At 29.2% G+C, this 27,589-nt stretch overlaps 1 protein-coding gene and 2 long non-coding RNA genes across 4 annotated transcripts; 2 read left to right on the top strand and 1 right to left on the bottom strand.

Annotated features, from left to right (window-relative positions):
* The first annotated feature begins 3,200 nt into the window (after window positions 1-3,200).
* LOC112767178 (laccase-3) lies at window positions 3,201-7,544 on the top strand. Its single transcript, XM_025813064.3, has 6 exons — window positions 3,201-3,325; window positions 3,457-3,608; window positions 4,449-4,693; window positions 4,812-4,940; window positions 5,223-6,179; window positions 7,147-7,544. Exons 1-6 carry the CDS (start codon window positions 3,212-3,214, stop codon window positions 7,275-7,277), a joined length of 1,728 nt encoding a protein of 575 aa, XP_025668849.1. The 5' UTR covers window positions 3,201-3,211; the 3' UTR covers window positions 7,278-7,544.
* An 820-nt stretch (window positions 7,545-8,364) lies between these two features.
* Window positions 8,365-10,136, top strand: LOC112766899 (uncharacterized). The gene is made up of 2 exons (XR_003184607.3): window positions 8,365-8,799; window positions 9,625-10,136. It is a non-coding gene; the product is annotated as an uncharacterized lncRNA (long non-coding RNA).
* A 10,073-nt stretch (window positions 10,137-20,209) lies between these two features.
* On the bottom strand, window positions 20,210-22,273 carry LOC112767027 (uncharacterized). 2 transcript variants are annotated; one of them, XR_011875058.1, is made up of 5 exons: window positions 22,173-22,273; window positions 21,795-21,842; window positions 21,661-21,699; window positions 21,305-21,419; window positions 20,210-20,395 (listed from the first exon to the last, which is right to left on the bottom strand). It is a non-coding gene; the product is annotated as an uncharacterized lncRNA (long non-coding RNA). The 2 variants fall into 2 exon arrangements; XR_011875057.1 differs by lacking the exon at window positions 22,173-22,273 and having other exon boundaries at window positions 21,661-21,796.
* Between the last annotated feature and the right edge of the window lie 5,316 nt (window positions 22,274-27,589).

Here is a 27,589-nt window from a genome sequence, read left to right on the forward strand (position 1 = left end):
TTCAAATAAAATATCAAAAAAATATAAATAAATAAAAAAAAAATTTAACTTTTATATTTTAGTTTAAATTTCAAAAAATCTACATTTTTTATAAATTTATGATTTTAAAATAGAATAATAAACGATTTTTAAAAATTCATTAAAAATCATCCTTTGACTCGTTATTATTTAAAGAATCATTACCGAGATTTTTTTATGTTAAAAAAATTATTATAAAGTATAGTCCTCTAAGGTGGCATAAGAAATAAAACTTGGATTTTTTTTAGAATAAAAAATAACAAATAGTTATATAATATAAAAAGACTAATTATATTTATAGTTTTATACAATATGCATGTAATTTGAAAATTAATTAAAATATTATATCAATTAAATTATTATTTTATTTCTAAAATTAAGTATAGAACTTATGTTTTGATGATGGTGCGCTTTGAAAAATCTAAATTTGAGTTAGAAATAATATCATCAAAACATTTATTCTACACTTAATTTTACAAATTAAATAATAATTTAATTGATATAATATTTTAATTATTTCTCAAATTATATATTATATAAATATAGTTAGTATGATCTTTTTATATTATATAACTATTTGTTACTTTTGACTCTAGTCTGGAAAAGTCTAAGTTTTAACTCTTATGTCACTTTCAAGGGTTATACTTTATAATATTTTTTTAACATAAAAAATTCTGGTAACGATTCTTTAGATGCTAATGAGTCAAAAGATGATTTTTAATAGATTTTTAATAGTTTATTATTCCATTTTAAATTTATAAGTTTGTAAAAATATAGATTTTCTGGAATTTGAACTAAAACACAAAAGTTAAATTTATATTTTTATTCGTTTTAATTTTTTTAATATTTTATTTAAATTTAAAGAATAATATTTTTTATTGATATTTATATTTTAAAATTAATAAAAAATAAATAAATAATTAATAATGGTATAAATTGAATCAGTCTGATTCAATTTATTGTGTATATATTGTATCAGTATTTACATATGAATAGCATAAATTAAGTCAATTTGATTCGATTTATATAAAAATGTTTAAGACAAGACGTGTAACTAATTCTAATTTAAAATATTCGCATAATTTTAAACTCTATTTATTTTATTAGCGTGAATTATCCTAAAATTCAGATGTTCTTTTGGGACCATGTTTGCCGTTTGCGTTTGAATTGTTGAACTGATCACTGATTTCACCAACTTGATTTTTAACTGTGCATATGGAACCAATTCACCAATTGGAAGGTTCACATATGATGATATATGAATAGTTTGCATACGCAGTGATATATGTCATAATCAAATATGTTCTTTCTTGGTGAACAAACGATAAATGATTTTGCACAAGCTAGCTAGATAATAAGAATTTCAGAATTTGTATCAAAACAAAATAATAATGCTGAAAAGCATGAAATGAAAGGTGTGAAAAATTTTATTCAAAACTGTCTTATTTAAACTGTTCTTGTATTTTTACATCGACTTTCATTGTATTGAACTACGATCCTCTTATATTATTCATTTACAGTAACCATACTGTACTATATGTCGTAGAAAAGATAAATACAAATACTTTATTCACTTGTATGTGTTTAGTGTTGTTAACATGCATGATATGATCATTTCGAAAACAAACGTGTCCATCTTTGTTTAATTTAGTTATCTTATAACTTAATGGTCACTATTTTGAGATCAACAAGTCTTTTAATTATTTATTTATTTTTATTGTTGTTATTATTTATAATATGATCAACAATTCTTAATTAGCACATAATATTACATCAAAACTAAAGTTTTTTTTTTCATTAAAATAGTAAAATATTTTTGAAAGTTTTATTAGCATATGAGTAGTGTTAAAGATTAGAATTGAAGGAAAATATCTCTCTTCTCTTAGGAATAATAATATAAATGAAGAAAGGAAATTGAAGAGTAAGTTGGAGTTAATCTCTTCCTTAACTCTTTTTCCAAGATGCATTCTTCACTTTAACTTTTTTATTGAGATTATATATTACAATGTTCAATTTTAGCTTAGAAAGCATGCTTTTTAGTTTTTATACCATTATGTTATACAATTATTTTTTCTTCTATTTAATATCCAATTCTTATGTTCCCAAACAAAGTATCATCATTCCATCTTTGAATCCTATTTCTTCCTGATCATGATAAATCGCATTCCTCTCAAAAATCTTAGTGTAAAAGCTAGGTATTGATTAGTATGTCGATAAGAACTTTAAACAAAACTTATTAAGTTCTACATATCTAAGCACAATTATTATTATACATACATCTCTACGAAACACAGACACTTCGTTGAGTTATCGTGTCCGCGTGTCGGACACATTTCGGACATGACACTACCGACACGTGTGTCTGCTGTGTCCAACCGTGTCTTAATAAATAAAAAATTCTTCTCCAGACGCACTTGGACACACACCTAAATATCATCACGTGTCATCGTAGCAGCTGTGTCCAGTCTTATTCTTAGCATATATTCTTAAAATAAATTTAGATATAGTATATATGATTATTTATTAAAACAAAAAAATCTTTTAAATACTTGATATAATTAAAATAAGACATTAAAAATAATTAAAAAATTAATTTATATTTTATATATCTGCGTGTCCTCGTGTCTTATAAAATTTTAAAATTTGTGTGTTGGCGTATTCCGTGTTGTGTCGTGTCCTGTGTTCGTGTCAGTGTCCATGCATCATAGATACATCTAAACCACAGAACTCAGCATCTTCTGTTCCACAGTTGTGTTTGTGCTAGTGGGTGCACCAAATCCTCTTTAATTTGTGGTTAGACTAACTGTCCTTAACTATGTTTATACAAAAATATAAAAATTAAAAATTAAAAAATACAACTACTATGTTAAAATATTAGAACTACGTTGACTCATCATTTAATTTCCCTTTCATCTTAACTTAGAGAAAATTTTCTATGTAACTGTAGTAATTCAACAGTATTAATCAATAGGAATTAAATAATTGTGAGAAATTAGAGTAAATATCATATAATTGTGATAATGGGTAGTCATCTATGAAGATTTGGCTAATGGTTGACTGTGTAATATCTTTGATTAATTTTTATTTATATTAAAATTCAAAAGAAGACAAGAGATTTACTCTTGACATTTTCCGCTTCGTCACTCTATAAATAGCTGCGGTTCAAATGAAATAATGCATAACGCATTCAACAATGGAAACCAATCAGTTACCTTGCAAGTCAAGCTTCTCTCTGCTCTTATTTTTCCTACTTACTATCATTGCTTTCCATGCTACAAATGCAGAGCATCAATACCATGAATTTGTTGTAAGTATTAATTAATTTTGGCTTAGTGATAATTGTTCATTTTTGAACCAATTTTTTGCAGTATTTGTAATAATAAGTAATAACTGGAATATATAATATAATGCATGCATCATTATGGTTAATTGGAACAGATCCAAAGAACACCAGTGAAGAGGCTGTGCAAGACACAAAGCATACTCACTGTAAATGGACAGTTTCCAGGCCCAGCAATTGAAGTAAGAGATGGTGATTCACTTGCAATCAAAGTAGTCAATGCTGGACCTTACAATATCTCTATCCACTGGTAAATTATATATTAACTCTAATTACAGCATTAGTTCCTTTGATAAAATGATCATTTAATTAATGACACCTGAAAATTTGGTTTCAATAGACAATTTTACCCAAATAAGGTAGAAAATTTATATTTTGATGAATAACTTGACAATTTATTCTAGAATAAAATGAAACATTATAATCTTCTCATATTACAAGGTAACTACTAATATTTAAGATGTTATATTGCTTGTTAATTAATGATTTAAGAACTAAAATAATGATTTATTATTCTAAATTTTCATGTTTAAAGCTTTTACACTTAAATGTAATTTCATATTATCCTGTGTAAAAGAATGATCAAAAATAGTATTTGTACATCAAAATCAATCATTAAAATAAGTCATTATGTATTTATATATAAATATATATGTAGTTTAACTTATTTTTAATGTATATTTTGTATTTTAATGTGTATTTTATTTCGGAGGCTGATTTTAGTGTATATTTAGTATGGTTGAAGAATCATAAATATAGATATCTAATTGTATATTATCACATCAATAAAAGTAATTAATATTTAATCACTACTTAAAATGTCATTTAAATGCATAAATTGAATCATCAAGTAAAATTTTTTACACTACGATTGTATTAAAATTAAACGGATAAAAATTAATTTTATACACATGATCTTCTCATTTATTGTTGCTAACTAAAGTCATATTAAATAAATCACAATTTGTTCAAGATTATTCTATAGCCCTTGTAATTTGTAAACAACAAATATCAGAACTTAGGTATTGTCTAACTAGAAAAAACCGACTACATACATTTTGATTTATACAATATGGGTTGTGATGGTCAGGCATGGATTGAGGATGCTGAGAAATCCATGGGCAGATGGACCAAGCTATGTGACTCAATGTCCTATCCAACCTGGGGGAAGTTACACATACCGTTTTACAATACAAAACCAAGAGGGAACCCTTTGGTGGCATGCTCACACTGGCTTCCTACGAGCCACTGTTTATGGTGCTTTCATTATCTACCCGAAACAGGCTTCTTCCTATCCATTCACTCGGCCAAAGAGAGAATTTCCCATCCTTCTTGGTAAAATATATCTTCAACTATCTCTTATTTTTCAAAATATTAGTTGCACTGTAAAAGTTTTCATGGATAAAACAAAACATTCAGCTTAACACACTAAACTGTGATTTATTGTGCACAGGGGAATGGTTTGATAGGGATCCTATGGCTCTCTTAAGGCAGACACAGTTAACAGGAGCTGCTCCAAACGTGTCTGTTGCTTACACCATCAACGGTCAACCCGGAGATCTCTACAGATGTTCTAGTCAAGGTTTGCAACTATAGTTAGTTTACTTTGTTATTATTAAAATCTAGCCAGTATTTAACCAGTAAAAAAAAAGTGAATAATCTTACATTATAGATAAAATCTCACACTATTAAAAACACCAATGATAATTACAAATCATAAAATTTACTGGCCTTCTAACACTCTTCAAACTTTTCTGTTACTTGTTAAATACTAGCCAAATTTTAATAAAAGTGTCCCTAAACTTCATATTCTATGCCAACTTTCTGGTAACTAACTATATCTGAGTCAAAATTCCAAGTGCAGAAACCGTGCGTGTTCCGGTAGATGTAGGCGAGACGATTCTGCTAAGAATCATCAACAGTGCCCTGAACCAAGAACTCTTCTTCTCAATAGCTAATCATAGAATGACAGTTGTCGGCACAGACGCGGCATATACGAAGCCTTTCAACACCGGAGTCATCATGATAGGACCCGGCCAGACAATCAACGTCCTCGACACGGCCAACCAGCCTCCCGGCCGCTACTACATGGCGGCGCGCGCATACCAAACAGCCATGAACGCCGCCTTCGACAACACTACCACCACCGCCATCCTCAAATACAAATCCGCCAGCTGCAGCAGAAAAGGACCAGCACCGCGGCCAATTCTTCCCGCATTGCCAGCTTTCAACGACACCGCCACCGCCACCGCATACACGTCGGGAATCAGAGGAATGTCAAAGATTAACGTCTTCACAGACGCTGCTGATGCGAATTTGTTCTTCACAGTTGGATTAGGCCTAATTAATTGTACAAATCCTAATAGTCCCCGGTGCCAGGGACCAAACGGAACGCGATTCACAGCAAGCATTAACAATAATTCTTTTGTTCTTCCAAGGACAACCTCCTTAATGCAGGCTTACTACCAAGGAATACCCGGCGTGTTCACGACGGATTTTCCTCCTGTGCCGCCGCAGCAATTCAATTACTCCGGCAACGTTCCGCGGGGCCTGTGGACGCCTACGCCGGGAACTAGGCTCCTGAAGTTGAAGTATGGGACACGGGTGCAACTTGTGTTCCAAGATACAAATATTGTTACTACAGAGGACCACCCCATGCACATTCATGGCTTCCATTTCTTTGTGGTTGGATCTGGTTTTGGAAACTTTAACCCTTCGACGGATCCTGCAAGGTTTAACCTGGTTGATCCGCCCGTCAAGAACACCATTGGAACGCCTCCTGGAGGATGGGTGGCCATTCGATTCGTCGCCGATAATCCAGGTAAGATTGATAACATTATTTTTTTTGAAAATTAAGAGTCAAGCTCCAATCCAAAACCTCTAAGTGGTTATTTGAAATATAGTTCGTTGATAAGATTGATAACATTATTGACATTGAAAAATTTATTAGAAAAAATAATCAGTTTAGTCTTTGAAGTTACACTTCAATCTTAATTTAGTGTTTGAAGTTTCAATTGCCTCAATTTAATCTCTAAATTTTTCAATTGACTTTGTGACGAAAACTATTCGAGAGACTAATACGATTAAAATTTGAAAAGTTTAAGAACTAAATTGAAGCAATTAAAATATTCAAAGACTAAATTAAAACTCGAATGTAACTTCAGAAACAAACGAAATATTTTCTCAAATTATTATTTTGATTTTCGAAAATATTAATTTGCTGCATTAAAAAATCTCAAAAAGATTGTTTCTGTACAAAATTCTCCTAAAATTTGAAATTTTTTAGTCTAAGAAAATTTTTAGTGGGATAATTTAATCTGACAAATATTTTAATTTATAATTTTTATTTTGTTAAACATATTTATCTTAATTTCAATTGTCTTTATATAAAGACATAATAAGTTTCTGATAATTTTTAAAATTCTCATATATTAGTTTCTATATAGATGAATAGTTTTATGTGAAGACTGATTTTATTTAATGAAATAAAAGTTTGAAAACTAATTTAATATTTTAGAAATTGAAATGAATCAACTAATTTTTAAAAGCTAAACTTAATTTTATTCAAATGAAAGATTGAAGCATAAGAAAATATTTCGGATAGAATAAGAAAATTATAATTTTTTAGGGGATTATTTTGTTAGCAAATTAAACTAACCTTTTAAGGTTAAACGATGATTTACTCATTGAATTCATTATCCTCAAGAACATGTATTATTATCACTGCACTAATTAATTTATGTTTCTGTTTTTTTTTTTTTTTTTTTCGTTATGTTGTTGAAATGCAGGAATTTGGTTCTTGCACTGTCACATAGACTCACATCTGAATTGGGGACTGGCAACTGCACTTTTGGTAGAGAATGGAGTTGGCCCATCACAATCAGTGATTCCACCACCACCTGATCTACCTCAATGTTAAAACATCACAAGAAATCACCATTGTTCACACACAAATTTCCTTGTTCCTCAATTGTTGTTTTCACGTTATTACATTAGCTCTTTCTAAATTCTTAGCCAAATTAGACACTATTGTTTTTTTTTTTTTTTTTGTCATAGTTGTTTCGAAGGTCCATAACTGGTGGACAATGTTATAGTAAGCAGCTATCATAGCGTATCATTTTTCTTGACTGGGTGTAAGTTCAATGTCTTTGAAGAAAAATATTTAAAAAATGTGTGATTTCTTAAACATTAGTATCAAGACTTTTCCTTTTGATCGCTACTTCATTATATGCAAATTCCACATTCACAAGTACCATCTAAATGTTTTTCTTATTTTTCATCAATTGAAATCCGTCTCACTTGTAATTAATTCAAATTTATAAACAAGAATAAGAGTTAAACAACTATTTTTATCCACGAAAATTTTAAACATTGACAAATTTACCTATCAAAAAAAATTTAAGTTATATCCATAAAAAATAGGTTTTATACGATAAAATTATCCAAATATCAAAAAAATATATAAAAATTTTAAATTATTCTTTTCCTAACTCTAATTATCCAGATCTCTTTGTCCCTTTTAATCCCCACCACCTCACTCCTCAAATATCAACACCTCCTTTCTCAAATTTTAATCTTCCTTTTATTCTTTTCATAGATTTTACCATCTCTTTCACCACCACTACCACCAAATTTAAGAGATATGAAAAAAGAGACACTTGCATTCATCAAGAGTATTACTGCAACCTGACTCCAAGGACGTCCGTTGCCATGAAAATAGAGCTTGCGCATCTCCAATCTCTCTACCAAGATCATTGTTGTCATTGCCTACGAAAAGGCTCCCTTGCCACCTGAGATCCTCCAATCTTGCCTTCTATCACTGTTCCACCCTTCTGTTTCTATTGTCCAAACTGCCGATTTTGATCTCAGCTCCATCTCGAGCTTCAGCTCCTCTGTTCCTCGGAATGGTGGGTACTCGCGGAAATTTATCCACCGGGGGTAGATACGGGGATGATTTTGTATCCGCAGAGACGGGGATGAAGCCCCATATAATAAATGGGGCAAGGGCGGGAATAGAGGTTCCCGTCTCGTGGAGATCCGTTTAATCCCCATGTATATGAAAAGTCTAAAATATCCCCTACTTCTATATACCATATATGAGATTGAGAGTTAACCCTAATCGTTACTCTCAAAATTCAAACTCTTCAGACTCTTCACCCTTAAACCCTCAGCCTCTCCTCTCACGAATGCACGCACGGTCACCACCGCCACCTCCTAGCCCCTTACCGACACCTCCCATCCCCTCAGTCCCTCATTGCAACCTCTCGAGGTCACCGTCACGCTCATTGCAGCAGGGAGTACGTCCTTGAGTCCTCGCCGTCTTAAGGTGTTCGTCATCTTCGCCGTTTTCGCGTCATAGTGTCATCACATCTTCGCCGGTCTTTGCGAGTAAATCGCCGGTCTTCATTGGTCTTCGTTGGTCTGCGCCTCTTCTCCGTCGGGTAAATCAGTTTTGTGAAGTGTGAATTCTGAAATTTTCATTATTTACTTTGATTTTGATTTTTGAAGCATTTGTTATAATTTCTAGAGTTAGGGTAATTTTAATTTATATTTCTGATGCTAATTCTGATTTCTATGATTTATGTGATTTTTTGTGGATTCTGTTATTTATGTAATTTATGTATTTATGTTATAATTTTTTATTCTGATTCTTTGTTAGTTACAATAGCAGTGTTATAATTTATATTTGTGATTGCTGTAATTTATCTATTTTTTGTGATTCTGTGATTTAATTTTTGTGATTTTCTGTGAATTATTCTGTATATTGTTATCTGTAATTTGATTTATGTGATTTATTGTGGATTGTTGTGTGTATGTGATTATAGTTTTGTTTTGTGATTTTATAGAATGTATGTCTTCTCTGATGCATTGAGTAATTTAGCTTCGAAAATAACTTAGAAATCAAAAAAATATTGGGAAGTCTCCATTGAGTAATTCTTTGTTATTTGTATTCTTCTTTTTTTATGTAGAATTTAAACAAATCGAAATTTACCATCATTACCATTACATCGTGAAAAAAAGGCTTGAGGATTCTACAATGTGATGAATTATATTTGTAGTTTTTGGATATGTTTAATACTTTGGTTGTTTTATGGATATGTTATTATGTTTGATACTAAATGTTTGTTGTTGTTAATATCTTTAGAGACTATGGACATAATGTTTGTAATGACAACAGAAAATTATTTAATTTTTTCTATTTTTTTATTTTTTTCTAATATTTTCTAAATTTTTTTTATTTTTTAAAAATCTGCTGATATCCATAGAGTCTCCACAGAAACGGGATCCTCGTTACCCATTGCGGGGACGGGATGGGAATGAAAACTGAATATGGAGGTGGGGGGAGGGGGGGTGAGGGCGGGGGGCATGTCCCCAGCTCCATAAGTATCCGTTGTCATGCCTATCTGTTCCGTCGGCATTAATTGGGGGTCATTCTTTCTACAGTCTAATTTTTCTGTCTGCTCTGCATTCTTCCTCATGTCTATGTTGTTGAGGGTGAAGAAGTTAACAGAGAGGGTTTTGCCTTTGTCGAAGCGGACACCTTCCCAATGGCGGTAACAGTCAGTAGTAGTCTTCTATAAGGAGAGGGCTATTGGGTTGTTGAAGTTCTTCTTGTTTTGTTGAAGTCTTTTACGACAAATGTATCGTAGTTAGATTAGTTTTTATTAGTCTTTTAACTTTATTTTATGTGTAATATCAGAAAAAATGAATTTGTGTTGCTTGTATTTACATTGGAGATTGGGAGGAATAAAGAGTGACATTAATTGAGGTTGGAAAAGAGGTCATTTGAAATTTTTTTGGTGATTTTTTTAGTATTTAAATAATTTTATCATACAAAATTTATTTTTTATAGCTATAATTTCAATTTCATTTTTTTTAGATAAATTCTTGCTAAAAAAAACCTAATTATGTTTGAATTGCTTGCAGCCAGTTATTTGGTTGATTTTTGTTTTAGAAGACTTAAAATGTCATGCTAATAACCTACTTTTTTAACGATTTCATCAAATTAAACCCATTTTATCACCCCTAATAATATCAATATTTCATAATGATATACTTTGTGAAAAGCAAATCTAGAATTTTGTTTTTAAAGATGATAAAGAAAGGCCCAAGAAAACCCACGAATACGGGGGTCCATAAAATAAATTGTCTTGAAGGAGCGCGGGGCCTAGCAAATTAGACAACAAACAGTTAGTACTATGCATGAGCATAATAAGCATGAGGCCCGCGAGAAATGAATTTCCATGGAATGTGCTTCACTTTGATTTGCTCAGGAAAATTTGATCAAAAGATTCAGAGGAATTCAAGACGATGCAGCTTAACTTTAGCCGTCATCTGTCAGACTACAGCCATTTAGTTTTGGGTTTCTCAAGAAAATGCAAAATCTCTTTATTTTCTTCCCTCTCCTTTTTTTTTTTTTACCAAAGATATAAAGATTCGAACCCACAACTTCTTAGATGAGTATGGAAAAATTATGTCATTTGAGCTGTTATTCATTGGCTTTCTTCCTTTTTCCCTCTCCTTTACTTTCCTTTTTCTTTCTTCACGTATACAATCGTTTTTAATAACTAAATCCAATTAAATTAGTTTGAAGTTAACAAAAATCACTTCACAAAATACATACTTTCTTTTTGTATTTCTTTTTATTGACATAACATATAATTTTTTATTAATTAAAAATATAAAAAATGATCACATAGCATATAATTTAGGGCAATTCACGGTAATAAATTAAGGGAGGAAGAAATTTACACAAATCCGCCAAACCAAAATCTGTTTCATGAATCAACTAAACCGCGTTTATATGTAGTTCAAATCAGCTAAATTCGAACTGCATTTACACATAATTCGAATGATGTTGATTCGAATTATACTCAAACGCATATACCCACTAATTCGAATCAACCACTGACACACGTGCTGCACATAGTAATTCGAATTGGCCTGATTCGAATTACTCATGATTTAGTTATGCCCATTTTTTTATTAAAAAATTAATAATTGATTAAAAAAATTAATAATTTAAAATTAAAAATATATATATTTTATTTCATGCATTAAAAAAAAGCTAACAAAATATTTAATTACGAGACTTCTTTAAAATATTAATGAGCTATCAATTCGAATTTCATACAATATTCTTTTGCCCATTTATAATAGCTCATGAATATTTCTTTATAAAATTTTTTAATAGATTTATTTAAATTATACCACAAAAAAAATATTTTATTCTATACAAAATAATTTAAAAAATAGCTTAAAAGATGTTAGGAGTACTATAAAAATTTGTAATGTCCTAATAACTTAGGACATTAAAGAAATACTCTACATAGTCAATAATAATTTAGAAATTAAAAAAAATATAGTTATAACCAGTATTTACCTAAATTACTAGAATATTACAAACTTTTATAGTACTCCTAACATTTTTTAAGTCATTTTTTAAATTGTTTTGCATAGAATAAAGGGCATTTTAAGCCATTTTCTATACAAAACAATTAAAAAAAAGGGCTTAAAAAAGTTAGGAGTACTATAAAAGTTTGTAATATTCTAGTAATTTAGGTAAATATTGGTTATAACTATTTTTTTTAATTTTTAAATTATTATTGACTATGCAGAGTATTTCTTTAATGTCCTAAGTTATTAGGACATTACAAATTTTTATAGTACTTCTAACATCTTTTAAGTCATTTTTTTAAATTATTTTGTATAGAATAAAATATTTTTTTGTGGTATAATTTAAATAAATCTATTAAAAAATTTTATAAAAAAATATTCATGAGCTATTATAAATGCGCAAAAGAGTATTGTATGAAATTCGAATTGATAACACATTAATATTTTAAAGAAGTCTCGTAATTAAATATTTTATTAGCTTTTTTTTAATGCATGAAATAAAATATATTTTTTTTTAATTTTTAAATTATTAATTTTTTTAATCAATTATTAATTTTTAATAAAAGAATGGGCAGCATTAAATCATGAGTAATTCGAATCTGGCCAATTCGAATTACTATGTGCAGCGTGTGTGAGTGTAATTCGAATCACCCTGATTCAAATTACTATGTAATTTGAATCATGTTGATTCGAATTAGTGGGTGTGTGCGTTTGAGTATAATTCGAATCAACATCATTCGAATTATGTGTAAATGCAGTTCGAATTTAGCTGATTCGAACTACATATAAACGTGGTTTGGTTGATTCATGAAACAGATTTTGGTTTGGCGGATTTGTGTAAATTTCTTCCTCCCTTGGCTTATCAACGTGAATTGCCCTATAATTTATGCACATAGTACATAAATTTTTGCATATAACACATAAAATTTTGCTGTAAATTTATTATGTTAGTCCAGTGACAGTGAGTCAATTTATGTCATGTGGTCCTTCAAAAATTTTGTATTGTATACTAAAATTTATGTGCTCAATAATTTTGCTAAACTTATACAGAAGTGGATGAATCATTGTTTTGACATGTAGTCTTTTAAAAATTTATGTGTTATACACTAAAATTTCTGTATTTAGTAATGTTATTGAATATATATACGAGAAGAAGAAAAAGAAGAAGACAGTGAAAGTGATGATGATGATAATAAAAGAGGAGGAGAAGAAAAAAAAAGAAAAAAATCAAATAGAAGAAGAAAGAGAAAAAGGAGGAAGAAAAGGAAAGTTTTTATGAATAGTGAAGATCATATTATTTTTTCTAGGATAAAAGAAGGGTAATTTTCATAGATAAATTGAATGAGGAATAAAATTATACAGATGTCCTAAACTGAATTTAATTACATGCTTGTCTCGTTTGATCCTCTATGTAAATCAAATTAATTGGATTTAATTTAGTATGTATCATGTTTTTGATTTAGTAAATTGACACAACTAAATTCAATTTACTAACTATAAGCTTTTGACAACACGCGCAACAATGGTAAATCAAATATAATGAGTTTGATTTATAAAAGAAGAAAAGTAGTAGTAAATTGATACAACTTGTTTCAATTTACTAAGGATGTTGCTTCAAGGTAAATCGAATATAATTGATTCGAATTACTAGTTCGGATTTTGAAATTAATATTTTGAATTTACTTAATTCAATTTAGCTACGAGTATGTCCTATATAAATACAATAAGAAATTTTGCTCTTCATATCAGTGACACTCACAATGGCTTGTGATGATAGTTTTTTAGTACTTGTGCATTATAGAAGATCGATTAAGAAAAAAATACGAGAGAAAATAAAATTTACTAAAAAGGATCCATTAAGTGTGTTTATCAATCCTTCTACGAGTTTTGCTCAGTTTCAGAATACTATAATCCAAAAACTGGGAGTTTCAGGAGGATTGAATCAGATTCCTCAATCTGTATTAATGTCAGGAGCCTCTAATTTAATGCCTATTGTTGCCTCTTCATACATGTCTATACTTGCACCCGAAGTAGTTTTAGTGGCATCTCCGCCATTTGCAGTTGACCTAATTAAACTGCGTTAATGATGGAGAATTTGGTGATAATCGATCTTTTGGTGAGCTTGCGATTGCGTTGGCAGATGTTCCTGGTTCCAGGAAAGGGTGGAGAATCGAATCTCGTGGAGGATATACTACGGGATGACGATGATGTGGAGTCCGCCATGATAGATGAGGACAGCGATGACGATCCAGTGAGGAATAGTCCAGTTGGTCGGGGTGGGGCATTGAGTTTGAAAACTCAGCAATATCTCCACACTTTTTAATTTTACATATGGAGGCCATGGCACATTAGAATTTTTCAGATGTAGAGTCCAAATTTGGGGAAGAGATGCACAGGATATAGTAGCTTCAGCTGAGTTCTAAGTTGGTCAACGGTTTTAGAGTAAAGAGGAAGCCGTCCTAAGTGTGAAGAGTTAGAGCATTCATCGTGGACTTGAGTATAGAGTGTTGGAGTTAGATCACATCAAGTACCACAAAAAGTGCAAGAAATTTGAGAATGTCGCACTTGGTTGATTCGGATCACTTTTCACTAGCGAAAGCTTATTTGGGAGGTCAAAATGTATAATGGACCTCATACATGTCTGGCTATAGAGATTTCTAGTGATCACAGGATGCTTGACTATCATGTTATATCTCCATTCATCTTCATCTGGTCAGAGCTTATGGGACTGTCTTGATTAAGGTACTACAGAATGCGACAGAGGTAAATTTTGGTTTTAGACAGACTTATAAAAAGGTGTGGTTGGCTAAGTAGAAGGTTGTTGCGCAGATTTATGGGGATTGAAAAGATTCATACAATGAGTTGCTAAGATGGACACTAGGTGTGTGACAACCATGCCGAGTAGTATTATAGTGCTGAAGACGAGTCCTGTGCGAGTTGGACGCCAGGTTGGCGAGTCATCAGCTTATTTCCACCCGCATTTTCTGGACATTCCCACCATAGATTGAGGCCTTTAAGCATTGTAAGCTGCTGGTCAATATCGATGGGACTCACTTGTACAGTAAATTAAATATGGGGGTACGTTGATAGTTACGATTGTGTAGGATAGTAATTCTAATATCATTCTCATTGCTTTCGCCCTTATGATGGTTGAAAATGTTGAATCATGGACATTTTTCTTATCTCACCTTCGACAGCATGTGACTCCTCAGTCGGGCATTCTAGTGATATCAAACAGACATAACGGAATCAAGGTCGCTTTAAAGGCTCCTAATGGTGTATGGCTTTCTCTCCTTGCTTATCGTGCATTTTGTTTTGACACATTGTAGCAAATTTTGCTCTGAACTTCAAGAAAAAAATGATGCAAAGAGGTTTTTGGTGAATGCTGCTTATGCTCAGATTGAGGTTGAGTTTGACTACTAGTTTGACATCCTTCGAAGTGAAGACCCGAAAATGTGTGACTAGGCCAACTGGATAGAGTATAAGAAGTGGACTTTAGCATCAGGACAAAGGTCGTAGATTCGAGCATATGACAACAAATATCTCCTAGTATGTTAACTCCGTACTCAAAGGTATTAGGTCGTAGATTCATCTAGAGGCATACCATGCTGCCTCCTCATACTGGTAATACATAGGATAAGCTGCATAATGATTTTTTTTTTTTTACTAAAAATCACAATAAACTTTACTAAGAACCATAATAAACATTACATAATTAACAAAAAAAATATATTAGATGAATTTTAAATTATGCATTCTTTTGAAAAAAAATACCATTAGCCAAAATTATAATTTTAGAATATATTAATCTTATTCATAAAAATCAAATCCCCAATAAATCTAAATTCACCTATAACACGAACATTTCTAAAAAAAAAAAAAAACTTTAATATAAAATATACAATAACCCTAAATCATTATTATTATTGACTTTTCTAATTTAAAAATTCTAACAAAACTTCTAATCACTACTCATTCTAATATTTATAATTTAAAAATTCCAACAAAATGTCTAATCTATTCTAACTATCATTTTTAATTTAAAAATTCTTACAAAACTTTTAATACTACTCTAACTAATATTTATAGTCTAAAAATTCTAACAAACTTCTAATCACTACTCTAACTAACATTTCTAATTAAATACTCTATGTCACTAAGTATTGCTAATATTTCTAATCTAATTTGAAGAAAAAAAATTCCAGTTACTAACCTCTTCATTGATACTACTAGCAATGTGGGAACTCTATCCAATTGGTAGATATGATACGGGTCATCCTCTATGTTCTTAGTTTTGAACTTTGTCATTTGGAAGTTTGAAATTTCTCTCTTCTGTGGGGATATGGCAGAAGGAGTGAAATGTGGCTGTAAATCGTATCAAACTAATTCAAATTCTTATATAAAGTATGCCAACACTAAATCGAATCTATTGACTTCGATTTATATAAGTAGCGTATCCTATTAATTCGAATCTATTTGATTCGATTTACTTTGTATTTTCTCTTGTAAATCGAGTTCAATAGCTTCGATTTACAATAGGCTATACTAGTGTAAATCAAATTCAATTGATTCGATTTACCATGTGCTACATAAATTGAATTCAGTTGTTTTGATTTACCATGTACTTCTAACTTGTACTAAATCGAATCCACATTAAAAAAATATAAATCGAATTTAATTTATTCGATTTACATAGAAAGTCAAACAAAAAAACATATAACCATATTCAGTTTAAGATATCTATGTAATTTTGATTCTTATTCAATTTATCTATGTAATTTACCCATAAAAAAGAGTCTACAAAAAAATTTATCATATTCTTTTTAAATTAAGTACAAATTTTTATTCTTTGTCTAATTTCATTCCTCACTGAAAAAATTCCTAAATTAAATACATATAGTTTTGCTGATGATAAGATTTTTAGTCACCCTTTAAAGAATTAAAACTAAAAAAAGACTATAAAAATAAAACCCTTAAATTTTAATACTAGAAATATATCAATAGTCACACACAGCATTCTTGTAGTCTTTGAAAAAAAAAAGTTGATATATATGCAGCATCGAATAATTTTATTGAAAGAAATGACTAAATAAATTTCATAAATAATATTTTGAAGAATAAGTTGATATCATATTCATATGTAGTCTTTTTAAGGGATAAAATGTCATGTAATTTTAGATTTTTTAGTTTTGGAGATTTGATATTAAATAAAAAAAAATTCACTTTTTTTAAAAGTTTAAATTAATTAAAAAAATATAAATAGCTATGTCTTAAATAGATATTTTAATCAAATAATAAAGTTGGTTTTTGCCTCAAAGGGTTTGAGCCAATGAATGTTACAAGGCATCATCATCACTCTCACCAGCATATATAATCATTTTGGTCTGCCACTCCCACTCCCATCTATATATTCCATTGTGCAAATTGATTCTTGATCTTTGCTAATACAATACTTCCCTATCTATCAACCTCAATTGTATATATAATAGTTATTTAAATATACATCCATGCATGCATGTACCTCCATTATTATTGTAATAGTAACAAATTATTATTATGATAATATATAGTCACTGTATGGGTAGCACCATGGAAGTGAAGATTATTAGGTTGAAGGGCACATATACAGTGGCGTCTTTTGGAGTGGCGTAAAATGTCAAATATCATTGTCATCAAACAATAATATTGTAAACGACATATAATAAAATCTCAAACACTGTACCCCTAAGTGGGGATTCCTGTTCAACCACATTTCCCATCCACAAGTGCACTGAATTCGAAGATTCATCGCCAATTGGTTCATAAAAATTACACGTGATATTAGTTTACTTCTTAAATTAATTTTTTTTAAATAAATAAATAAAATTTAGTTAATAAAAATGCATACTTCTGCAGAATAATTTAAGATAATTGTGTCGTTTTTATAAATTTATTATTAACAAATTTAGTTTTTAGTCAAGTCAATTTAGTTTTTAACAAATTTTAATTGTTAAATGAGTTTATAATTTTTTATTTTATTAGACATATTAATTTTAAGTCAGATTTTATTAAAAATTATATAATCAATTTTTATTATTTATTTAATAAAGACGTATCAGTTCTTAAAATGTTTTAAAATTTTAAGATTGATTTTTTTATTTAAACGAATAATTTGATGTGAGAATTAATTTATCTAATAAAATAAAAATTTAAAAAATTATTTAATAATTAAAATTTATTGAGAACTAATATGTTGGATTAAAAACATCTTATGATTAATTTGAGGTATTTTACTTTAATGTGCATCTTTACTTATCAAGTGATCAAATTACTTTTTTACCCTATCTTATTATTCATTCTATATATTAAGAGATATGCAATTATCACAAGAGTGGAAGCTTGGAGAATAGAAATCTATAGCTAGAGAAAAGTTGGTTGCATTGTTCCCGTACAACATGACACCTCTTGTACCCTAAAGTTGATTCAAACTTCTAAATCTTTGAACCAAACTCTGCCCTGAATATTATATTGCATCCCAACCGCACATAATGGCAACCAGATGATACCCATAGATAGCATGTCTAACAGGAAAATCAATAGGGTAACATGACAAAAAGGAAAGGGAAAAAGGGGTAATCAATTTTGGGAGATACTTTATTATTTTCTTAGTTTAATTTGAATGCCACTTAAATTAGCATCATAATCTAACTCCATTCTATTTATGATTATAGAATTCATGGTAAATAAGAAGCTACCATAGAGCATGATAGTGAAAGAACTTGAACTATGAATCAATTTTTATAGTTACGTATGAGAAATAGATCCTTTTTATTTATTTTTTATAGAATTGATATATGAATTTCTTCATTGTCAATTTTTTTCTTAAAATTTTAAAATTGACAAGATCGAACAACAAAGAAATAGTCGAAATTGAAAAACTATTGATACATACAAATCTGTATTATTAAACTAATAACTTTTCTAAAATTCACGTATCCTTTACTTTACTTTGGAGTTGGACAAACCTTTTTCTTCGGTTTCTGACTCATATTGTGTACTTTGAATATTGCTAGCAATAGCATAGCAATTTTCTTTAATATTTAATTTGAAAAATAAGTTAATATACATAGACTGTAAATTCACAGGCCTAAACATACGAAAACAGAAGACGCAGTTTCATTATTTAATGATTGCTCCATTATTTATATATGTCAAAGTCTTCGTACCCAATCAATAATTCGAGAAAGTTAGCTAAAATTAGTTAAAACAGCAGGAGCTGATCTCATTTGATAAGCCTTAATGATGATGATCAAATAGTAGGAATTACCTAATAAATTGAAGTGTAAATGTGGAAATTGTTTACATAAACTTTGCTTTTAGTGGGAATTGAATGGATGATGGAGATTGTGATGAAGGAGAAGTTAATTATAGGAGTAGAAAGGAAAGCGACGAGACCTGTGACCTGAACCAATTAAGTTAGGGGTAGGAGTCAACATCAACAGTAACTAACCTACCATCCCTTTAATTTATAATAAGGTTAAAACAAGCCCTGCAAAAATTGCAGTCAAATATTATTATGGGAACCCTAACTTTCTCATAGAATTCCTAATGATAGAGTAAAATATTTAAAATAATAAAAAACTAATGTTCTGGACAAAATTAAAGAGACACAAATTATAAGACAAATAAGAAACGTATTTGTTATTATGCCACTGTAAAATAATTTAATTATTTTATTTTAATAGATTCAATTTTTTTTTAATGTCTCTTATTCGATTACTAGTTATTTTCTTTTTGAAAAATCTCGAAATTGATGATATGTATAAATATATAATAAATATTTTATGTATTTATTGAACATTTTTATTGATCAACATGCTAAAAAAGTGGCTAAAAAAAGTTGTATATAGTTTTCAAAAATGTGAATTTTAAATCTAAACTTTTTGCAAGTTATTATAAAAAGTAAGTTGCAAAAAGTTATATATTTGCAATATCTGTTTTCTTCTACAGGCAATTATTTTTTGGCTTTTTTAAATTGCAAAAAGCGAAACCAATTAACCCATATATTTTTACATCACCTCAATGACTCATTTCAGTGAATTACACCAATTTAAAAACCATTTAAACATTATTTTTGTTATTATAAATATCTTTAATTTTTAATAAATAATTTTGTAATAATATAATATAGTTGAGTAGTTTACTATTTTAATATTTCACTTGTAATAACATAATAAACTCAAAATAATAAAAAAAAATGATACATAGGTTTTTGTATAGCTCCAAAGTCCAAAAGACACTGGGTCTGGCAGTGAAAAAAACTAGGGTTTCACTTTTGGGGCAGGGTACTGCTACTCTCTCAGAAGTCACCATTAAAAACCGAACTAACTCATCAATATACCTTTTCAGAAGAACAAAAATATAAAATAAAAATATTACTACATCAAAAGCAATGATAGATTCAGACCCTTCCTCTGCCATCATCAATTATCAATTATATACTTGGAAAACTCGTATCTTTTTGTGTACAATATTCAGTCAAACAGGTCAAGGAATCAGAAAGAGAGAAAGATAAGCTTGTTTCAAAATATACTTCACGAACTTTGTAGTATATAGGTCCTTCTCCTTCTCTGCTGAACCCCCTAGAACAACTCATTTGACCTGGGAAAAAAAAAAGATTGGAGGAATGTTAATATAATTTCATATTATTTTGCTCCCATGTGACTATACTATATCATGTACACTCATCTACATGAAAATTTTCTTATATATTTTTTTCACCATGCTTTATAAGATCCTTTATAGTTCTTTCTAAAAGTGTAAAATTTAAATATTGAGGTGCTGTAAAAAAAATAAAAAATGTCTAGGAAATATTTTTTTCTTACACAGATGCAAAATAATAATAATAATAATACAAAAAAAAAAAACTGTCCTATATATTGAGTGAGAAAGCAAACCCACATTCTGATGGTTTCTTTTTTTTTTCTTTTTTTTTTTCTAAGTTAATGGTGGAGAGTAGAAAAGGAGTGATAGTTGATAATTTGATATCAGAGATGCAACAACGGATATTATATGATTTTTTTTTTTTTTGCTTAGGAAAACATTGTATCAATTTCCATGTATTTAAACCAATTTAAGTTAGTTGAATGATCTGATTAAAAAAATATTGGGAGTTTAAATTCTGCATTAAGTATCCAGCAATCCATAAGCCAACGAAAGATTTTTAAATAAAATCCAAATTCGCAATAGATTAGTTTTTAATCTATAAAAAAAAATCTACGTGTATTTATTTATTATAATAAATGACATGAATTTAATCTAATATTTTATATTAATTTTGTTCTTCCTTCGATACATATAAAATAAAATATAATATAGTATCTCTTACATTTTGTGTATATATTTAATAGTTAAAATATTTAATATTATCATTTGATGAATTTAATTTACATATCGAAAGACTAAAAGTCCATGATTTTCCAAGGAAGAAGATATATAAAAGGAAAACTTTCTTACCCGAAAAAGCATTGGAAGGAAAAAAAAAACTGGGAGAAAAGAAAAAGATGGAACCTATATAGAACGCTGATTCTTAGATACCATGAGCTAGAATCTTCAATATATCTCTAAACTTGATAGTAAATCTACTCATCAGAATATAATATTGTCTGCGAGTGTGTTCCTTTAACTACCACAAATGGAAAAAAGTAAATCAACTTTCTAAAAACCAAACTACAAGAAATGAGAAGAGTTACAAGTGCAAAAGTACTTTTTTTTTTGAAATATATAAGTGCAAAAGTACTTTGATGATGAATTAAATAAAAATAACCTATAGAATTATTTTCGGAAAAGATTCTCTTTTTTTTTTTTTCATCAACATAAAAATGTAAAAGCTAAGACTAATAAGAAGTTCAGGGTAAGGAAACTACACAGTAGTACAAACCGTTCTTTGGCCATTCCTTGCTTATCTGAGGCAAATCAAACCAAAAATCATAATTTATAATATAATTCATAAACTAGGAGCCAGATGGATGAAGTTATTGAATTGAGTAAAACTAATAACCCATCATCATCGTCATCGTCATCATCATCATCATCAAGATCTTGATCCCTGTTTCAGACAGAATAATCATAGTAAAGTATAATAAATGAAAACAGAAAAAAAGAGAAAGGGAAGTAAATTAAAATGGGGTGGTTCATTTTAATTTCTAAGTACTAGCTAGAACATGTATATCATAAGAGAATGATATCTTAAAGTAAGAAGAAGCCGTGAAACTCAGGATAGATAGCGCCAATACGAATGAATTGTGTTATATGTGGCGCTATCCCTCCTGAGCTTAACAGATTCTACCTTACTACTCTGCAACAATACAGGCCAATATTTGAGGAACATATATGTGTATGCCATAAGAATCAAACCCCTGCGGAAGAAAACACACACATGCATAAAGGTTGAAGAGAGAGGGAGAGAGAGTAGGTGCTAGTCACTTTGATGAGGAAGGAAAGGGAAAAGGGTTGTAAGCTTATTTATAGGAGAAAAGGGGTACGTGAGAAATTCAGATAATGACGATGAACATCATATTTTATGCTGTCAATTTGAAAATAAATGAATATTAATTTTGTTGATAGAAATTCATTTTTAATAAATGATTTTTTAGTCGGTATAATAATTCACTAAAATGAGTGGTTAATATGGATATAAACTTATTTATTTTTACTATTACGGGTGAAAAAAATTAGAAGATAGCTACAAATTATAGAAGAAAACGCATGCTATTTTTTACAACTTAAAATTAATTTACATAATGTATGAGTTGTTTTACACAATATGTAAAAAAGTGTGTGTGTAATCTATATTTGTGTAATATACTTTGTAAGTGTACTTTGGTGGAGTTTACCAATTTTAAATCCATATTCAAATTTTTAGAGTTTTTGTTGACAAATTTGTTTTTCATTGTTAAAAGAGTAAAACTATCATTTCTACCCACGAAAGTTAAAAACGCTGACATATCTACCCATAGAAAAAAGAAATTATCATTTGTACCCATAAAATATGGATTTTGCCCCATAACAAAATTATCCAAACACTAAAAAATTACTTAAAATTCCTAAATTACCCTTATTTTCACCACAACACCACATCCTTCACCCAATCACCTTTATAATCCTAACTCTCTCCACCCAGCCACCACCCATCTTTCCATTTCTAATCTTAAATCCCACAACCACCCCCTTCACCTAGCCACCATCCCTTTTCCTCCAAAACTCACACACGGATACCGTACACACACTCCAACCTGAGGAAGAAGAAGAGAAGAGGAGGGGGAGAAAGACCGCACTGGCAACGTGGGGACTCACTGCCGCTATCGCATCATCGTCGCCGTTGTTGAGGGAGTCCGAAGAAGAGATGCGATCCAGAACCAAGGAAGGGGGAGCTGTCGCCACCGTCGCGCCCTGCTGCTGCCGGCTCCATCACGTCTGTCGCCGCCATTGATTGAGTCCGTCGCTGTCGTTGTCGCTGGTCTGGAAAGAAGAGAGCGCGCAAGAGATCGGAGAAGGAGGAGAAGGCAACGACGCCGGTGGGTGTCACTGCCACCATCGTCGTCGACGCTGTTCAGTGAGGGAGAAAGAACCGTTTTTTCTCTTTGCTTTTTCTATTGTTGTTGTTGTTGCTGCTGCTGCTGCTTTACGTGAAGAAGATGATGATGAAGGTATAGTGGTGGTGGTGGTAATGGTAGTGATAAAAGAGATGAGATGGTGGTGGGATTTGAAATTAGAAAGAAAAAAGGGGGTGGTGGCTGAGTGAAGAGAGTTAGGGTTAGAAAGGTGATTGGGTGAAGGAGGTGATGTGGTGGTGAAGATAAGGGTATTTTAGGAATTTTAGGTAATTTTTTAGTGTTTGGATAATTTTGTTATACATAATCCATATTTCATAGGTACTAATGATAATTTTCTTTTTCTATAGGTAGATATGTCAGCGTTTTCAACTTTCGTGAGTAAAAATGATAGTTTACTCTTGTTAAAATAATAGAAACAATGATTTTGTCAAAGAAATGAGATAAGTATGTTAATTCATAAAAAAATTGTATATATAAAACAAAAAATTACACATTTAAATTTTTTTTTGTCCTTAATTATTGACTGACTTTTATGATTGATCAGAAAATTTATCCTAAAAATAAAGGTGAAATATTTTTATTATTCATTATTCGTGCTATTATAAAAGATTAGATTGCAGTACATAGTATATTTTTTTATTTAAATCCAATTATCTTGCCAACTTACTAAATTAAAATAATTATTTAATATTAAAAATGTTTATTATTAAAACCTTTTAGACTTTCTCATTACCATAAACACTTATAAGAATACTTATATGTTGCTATATAATTCAAGCATTCATACAAATTAACCCTCAAATTTCACTTATTGATTAACTTAAAACATAGATTTTTATTAATTGATTAAATTAACAATTAATACTTAAATATTTACTAAAGCAGATTAATCTCCTACATTTATCGTCTTTATTCATGTTTTTCCTTGTTCAGAATGATTAAAGAGACGAACGTGATTAGTGTTGATAAATTTATTGACCAATTTAATTTGATATAAAAAAAATTTTAAAGACCAAGTTATCCAATAAAAAATTAAGACGACTAATTTAATCATTATTTATTCTTTATATATTTTGACAGCTACTCTAAAAAAATTGATTAATTATAAATATCTTTTTTAAAAAATAAGGTTTTTCGCACATGAAAGCAGCAGCCACCAGCCAGCAGCTTAATTAGAGTGGTTTTTAAAAAAGCTAGGTAGCTAGGTAGCTGGTACTACTGTTTCTGTGTTAGTTATTAGTGCGGAGACGACTTTTCCCTCTTTAAAATATTTTCTTTCTAAAATAGAAAAAATATTTTATTCAATTATTTATAAAATTTAGCTAAAAATATATGTTAAAATTATAAATTACAAAAATATTTATTAAAATACAAAAATTTAAATTTTAATATATTTATTTTGTATTTATTAAAATATTTATATTAATAATAATCATATTATATGTCTTAAAGATACATATTAATTAGGCACTTATTTTTTCTTTTTTCATAATATTTCTCATCTTGGTAGGCTAAGAACTAATGTGTTGCGAATCAGAGCTCTATTTAAGGGTTTGTCATTGGCAAACAAGTTGCTATATGCACAAGACTAACACAACTTAAGCACACTAGTTCAAACTTCGACACTTGTTTAAGCACACTAGTAAACTAACTATTAGACTAACACAACTTAAGAGTAAAGTATCGTTTTTATCCCCAACGTTTGGGATAAATCTCAAAATTGTCTCTAACGTTTAAATCGTCCTACTAAATCTCTAACGTTTTAAAATTGACTCAATGTTCTCCTACCGTTAGGGATCTGTTAACAGAATTGATGGCAGGACAAAATTGAGACGATTTTAAAACGTTAGGAACTTAAATAGGATGAAAACGTTGAGGACAAAAACGATACATAGAAATAAATTTTAATTTTATCCTTTAATAATATCAATTTTTTATGGTACATAGTTATTCAATTATTTTTTAATTACATCTAAGTATATACTTAATCACATTGCTTTTGTTCTAAATAAATTTATTTTTTTTATAATTTTACTCTTAAAAAAATAAATTATAAAAAAATAAATTTATTTAGAATCAAAGTAATGTGATTAAGTGTAATTTAGTTAGATGTGATTAAAAAATAATTGAATAACTATGTACGTAAAAAATTGATATTAGTGAAGGATAAAATTAAAATTTATTTCTATGTATCGTTTTGTCCCTAATGTTTTTGTCCTATTTAAATCCCTAATGTTTTAAAATCGTCTCAATTTTGTCCCGTTGTCATTTTTGTTAAGAGATCCCTAACAACAGGACAATGTTGAGTCAATTTTAAAACGTTAAGAACTTAAATAGGACGATTTAAATGTTAGGGATAACTTTAAAATTTATCCCAAACATTAAAAATAAAAACGATACTTTACTCACAACTTAATTATTAAACACTTATTTATAATCAAAGAATTTTTTAAACTTTTTCCGTATATGTTTTTTAAGATTTAGCTAATATATACTATTAAAGTAGATGAAAGTCACACTATAAATTTATTATTATTAAAAAATTTTAAATTTTTTATTTTAATAAATACAAAATAAATATATTAAAAATTTAATTTTTTATATTTTTAATAAAAAATTTATGAATTTATAATTTTAACACGTGTCTTTTACAGCCTAAGATACAGCATAAGATAGATAAACCCTTTCTTTAATTATACGCTGCCGACTAAGATTATTTCTTGGAAAACTGAAACAGAAATAGAAAATAGAATTTAGAACAGGGTGAGGGAGATTCGTTACTTTGAAAACTGAGTTGGAACTTGAAACCCCGCAAAGGCACAGAACCTTAATTTTCTCGGCTATGGTGACTTTGCCGGAAAGTTACCTAGCTAATAACTGGCTCTGCCTCAAAATATGGCAAATCTTTCAACAAAATAGGTTACACATATTCGCAATGGTAACTTGGGATTCCCTTCATCGAAAGCTACTTTGGAACAATGCATAATTTTGATATTGGAAACCTAAATTTCCATTCACAATTCAATAATTAGGGGTACCCTATTTCTATTTCTAATGCAACTCATCACAACAGGGTTACTCAATTTATTTGATGCTAATTCATTTTATGTAGTAATTGACATAGAGTATTTGCTTGATCACAATTAGTTTTACTTTAAAATTTTCACCTTTTCACCTTATTTAACCTGCTATCATGTGATTGAACCATCATTTTCTAACTACTGTATTGATATTATTACGGGAATTAAATGCAAATAATGCTCTGATATTTCTCTGTTTTCTTTCGTCATTTCCAAAACAATAATACGCATTATTTCGATCCAATATTAGCATATCAAAGCATTTATTTGTACTAGCAGTAATGGTGAGTTTGATCAAGTATATCGGAGAGGTTTTTGAACTTTTTAAAATTTATAAGTTAAGATTCTGGTATGTTTTAATCAAAATTTCTGTCACTTTATTCATTTTTAATTAAAATTTGAAATATCATGTTTACTTAAGTAGGATTGAGGAAATGAATTCGGCGATATATAATATAGAATGATTGATTACTGCCATTGGAAGTGAATATTACCACATTTATTTTATAATATCATTCGTTATTATCGACATGAAAAACATAAAAAAAAATTATTTTTTAAGTAGCCAGTCAATTTTTATTATAAAATTATTTATTTTTAACCTTTATTTTTAAAAAAATTCATTGTTTAGGATTAGAATTTAAGGTCTAAAATTTAACATTTAGAGTTTAAAGTTTAAATTTTAGAAATTAAAATAAAAAAAAATTAGACAATTCTACGTTATTTTCTTCATTCATAATAATTGTCACTTTAATAATTATATATTTGTTGTTTAACATTGAGCAGAAAATATACTTAAAAATTGGTAGCTTCCCTGGAAATGAGATGAAAATGAGAGATCTCATCGTAAAACGAATTGATGATAGTTTAGGTGCATTTTTTAAGTTAGCCAAACTTATATACAGTCTAAGTTTCACTAGACTGGTTCAATGTGTATGGAGAAGACTACTAAATCACATGTGTGGATCATGTGCAAGCGCAGCTAAACCTCTCTATGATATAAAATGGCGCAATATTATGAGGAGCTCTTCAATGATTGTGATAGAATTATAGATTTTTATAAGGAAAGAAAAGTTACTTAAGTAAATTCATGAGAAATTTGTAATAGATGTATAAGTTATAAGATTTTGAGTAAAAAAAAAAAACCAAAATATTTTCTA

The sequence above is a fragment of the Arachis hypogaea genome, chromosome 17, assembly GCF_003086295.3.
Source record: "Arachis hypogaea cultivar Tifrunner chromosome 17, arahy.Tifrunner.gnm2.J5K5, whole genome shotgun sequence".
In the NCBI taxonomy this organism is placed as follows: domain Eukaryota; kingdom Viridiplantae; phylum Streptophyta; class Magnoliopsida; order Fabales; family Fabaceae; genus Arachis; species Arachis hypogaea.

Bases quoted from the DNA above. Each gene is read 5' to 3' on its own strand.
- LOC112767178 (XM_025813064.3), top strand. From the start codon at position 3,212: ATGGAAACCAATCAGTTACCTTGCAAGTCAAGCTTCTCTCTGCTCTTA. The intron at 3,326-3,456 runs GTAAGTATTAAT...TAATTGGAACAG, and splicing joins ATCAATACCATGAATTTGTT to ATCCAAAGAACACCAGTGAA. The intron at 4,694-4,811 runs GTAAAATATATC...TATTGTGCACAG, and splicing joins AGAATTTCCCATCCTTCTTG to GGGAATGGTTTGATAGGGAT.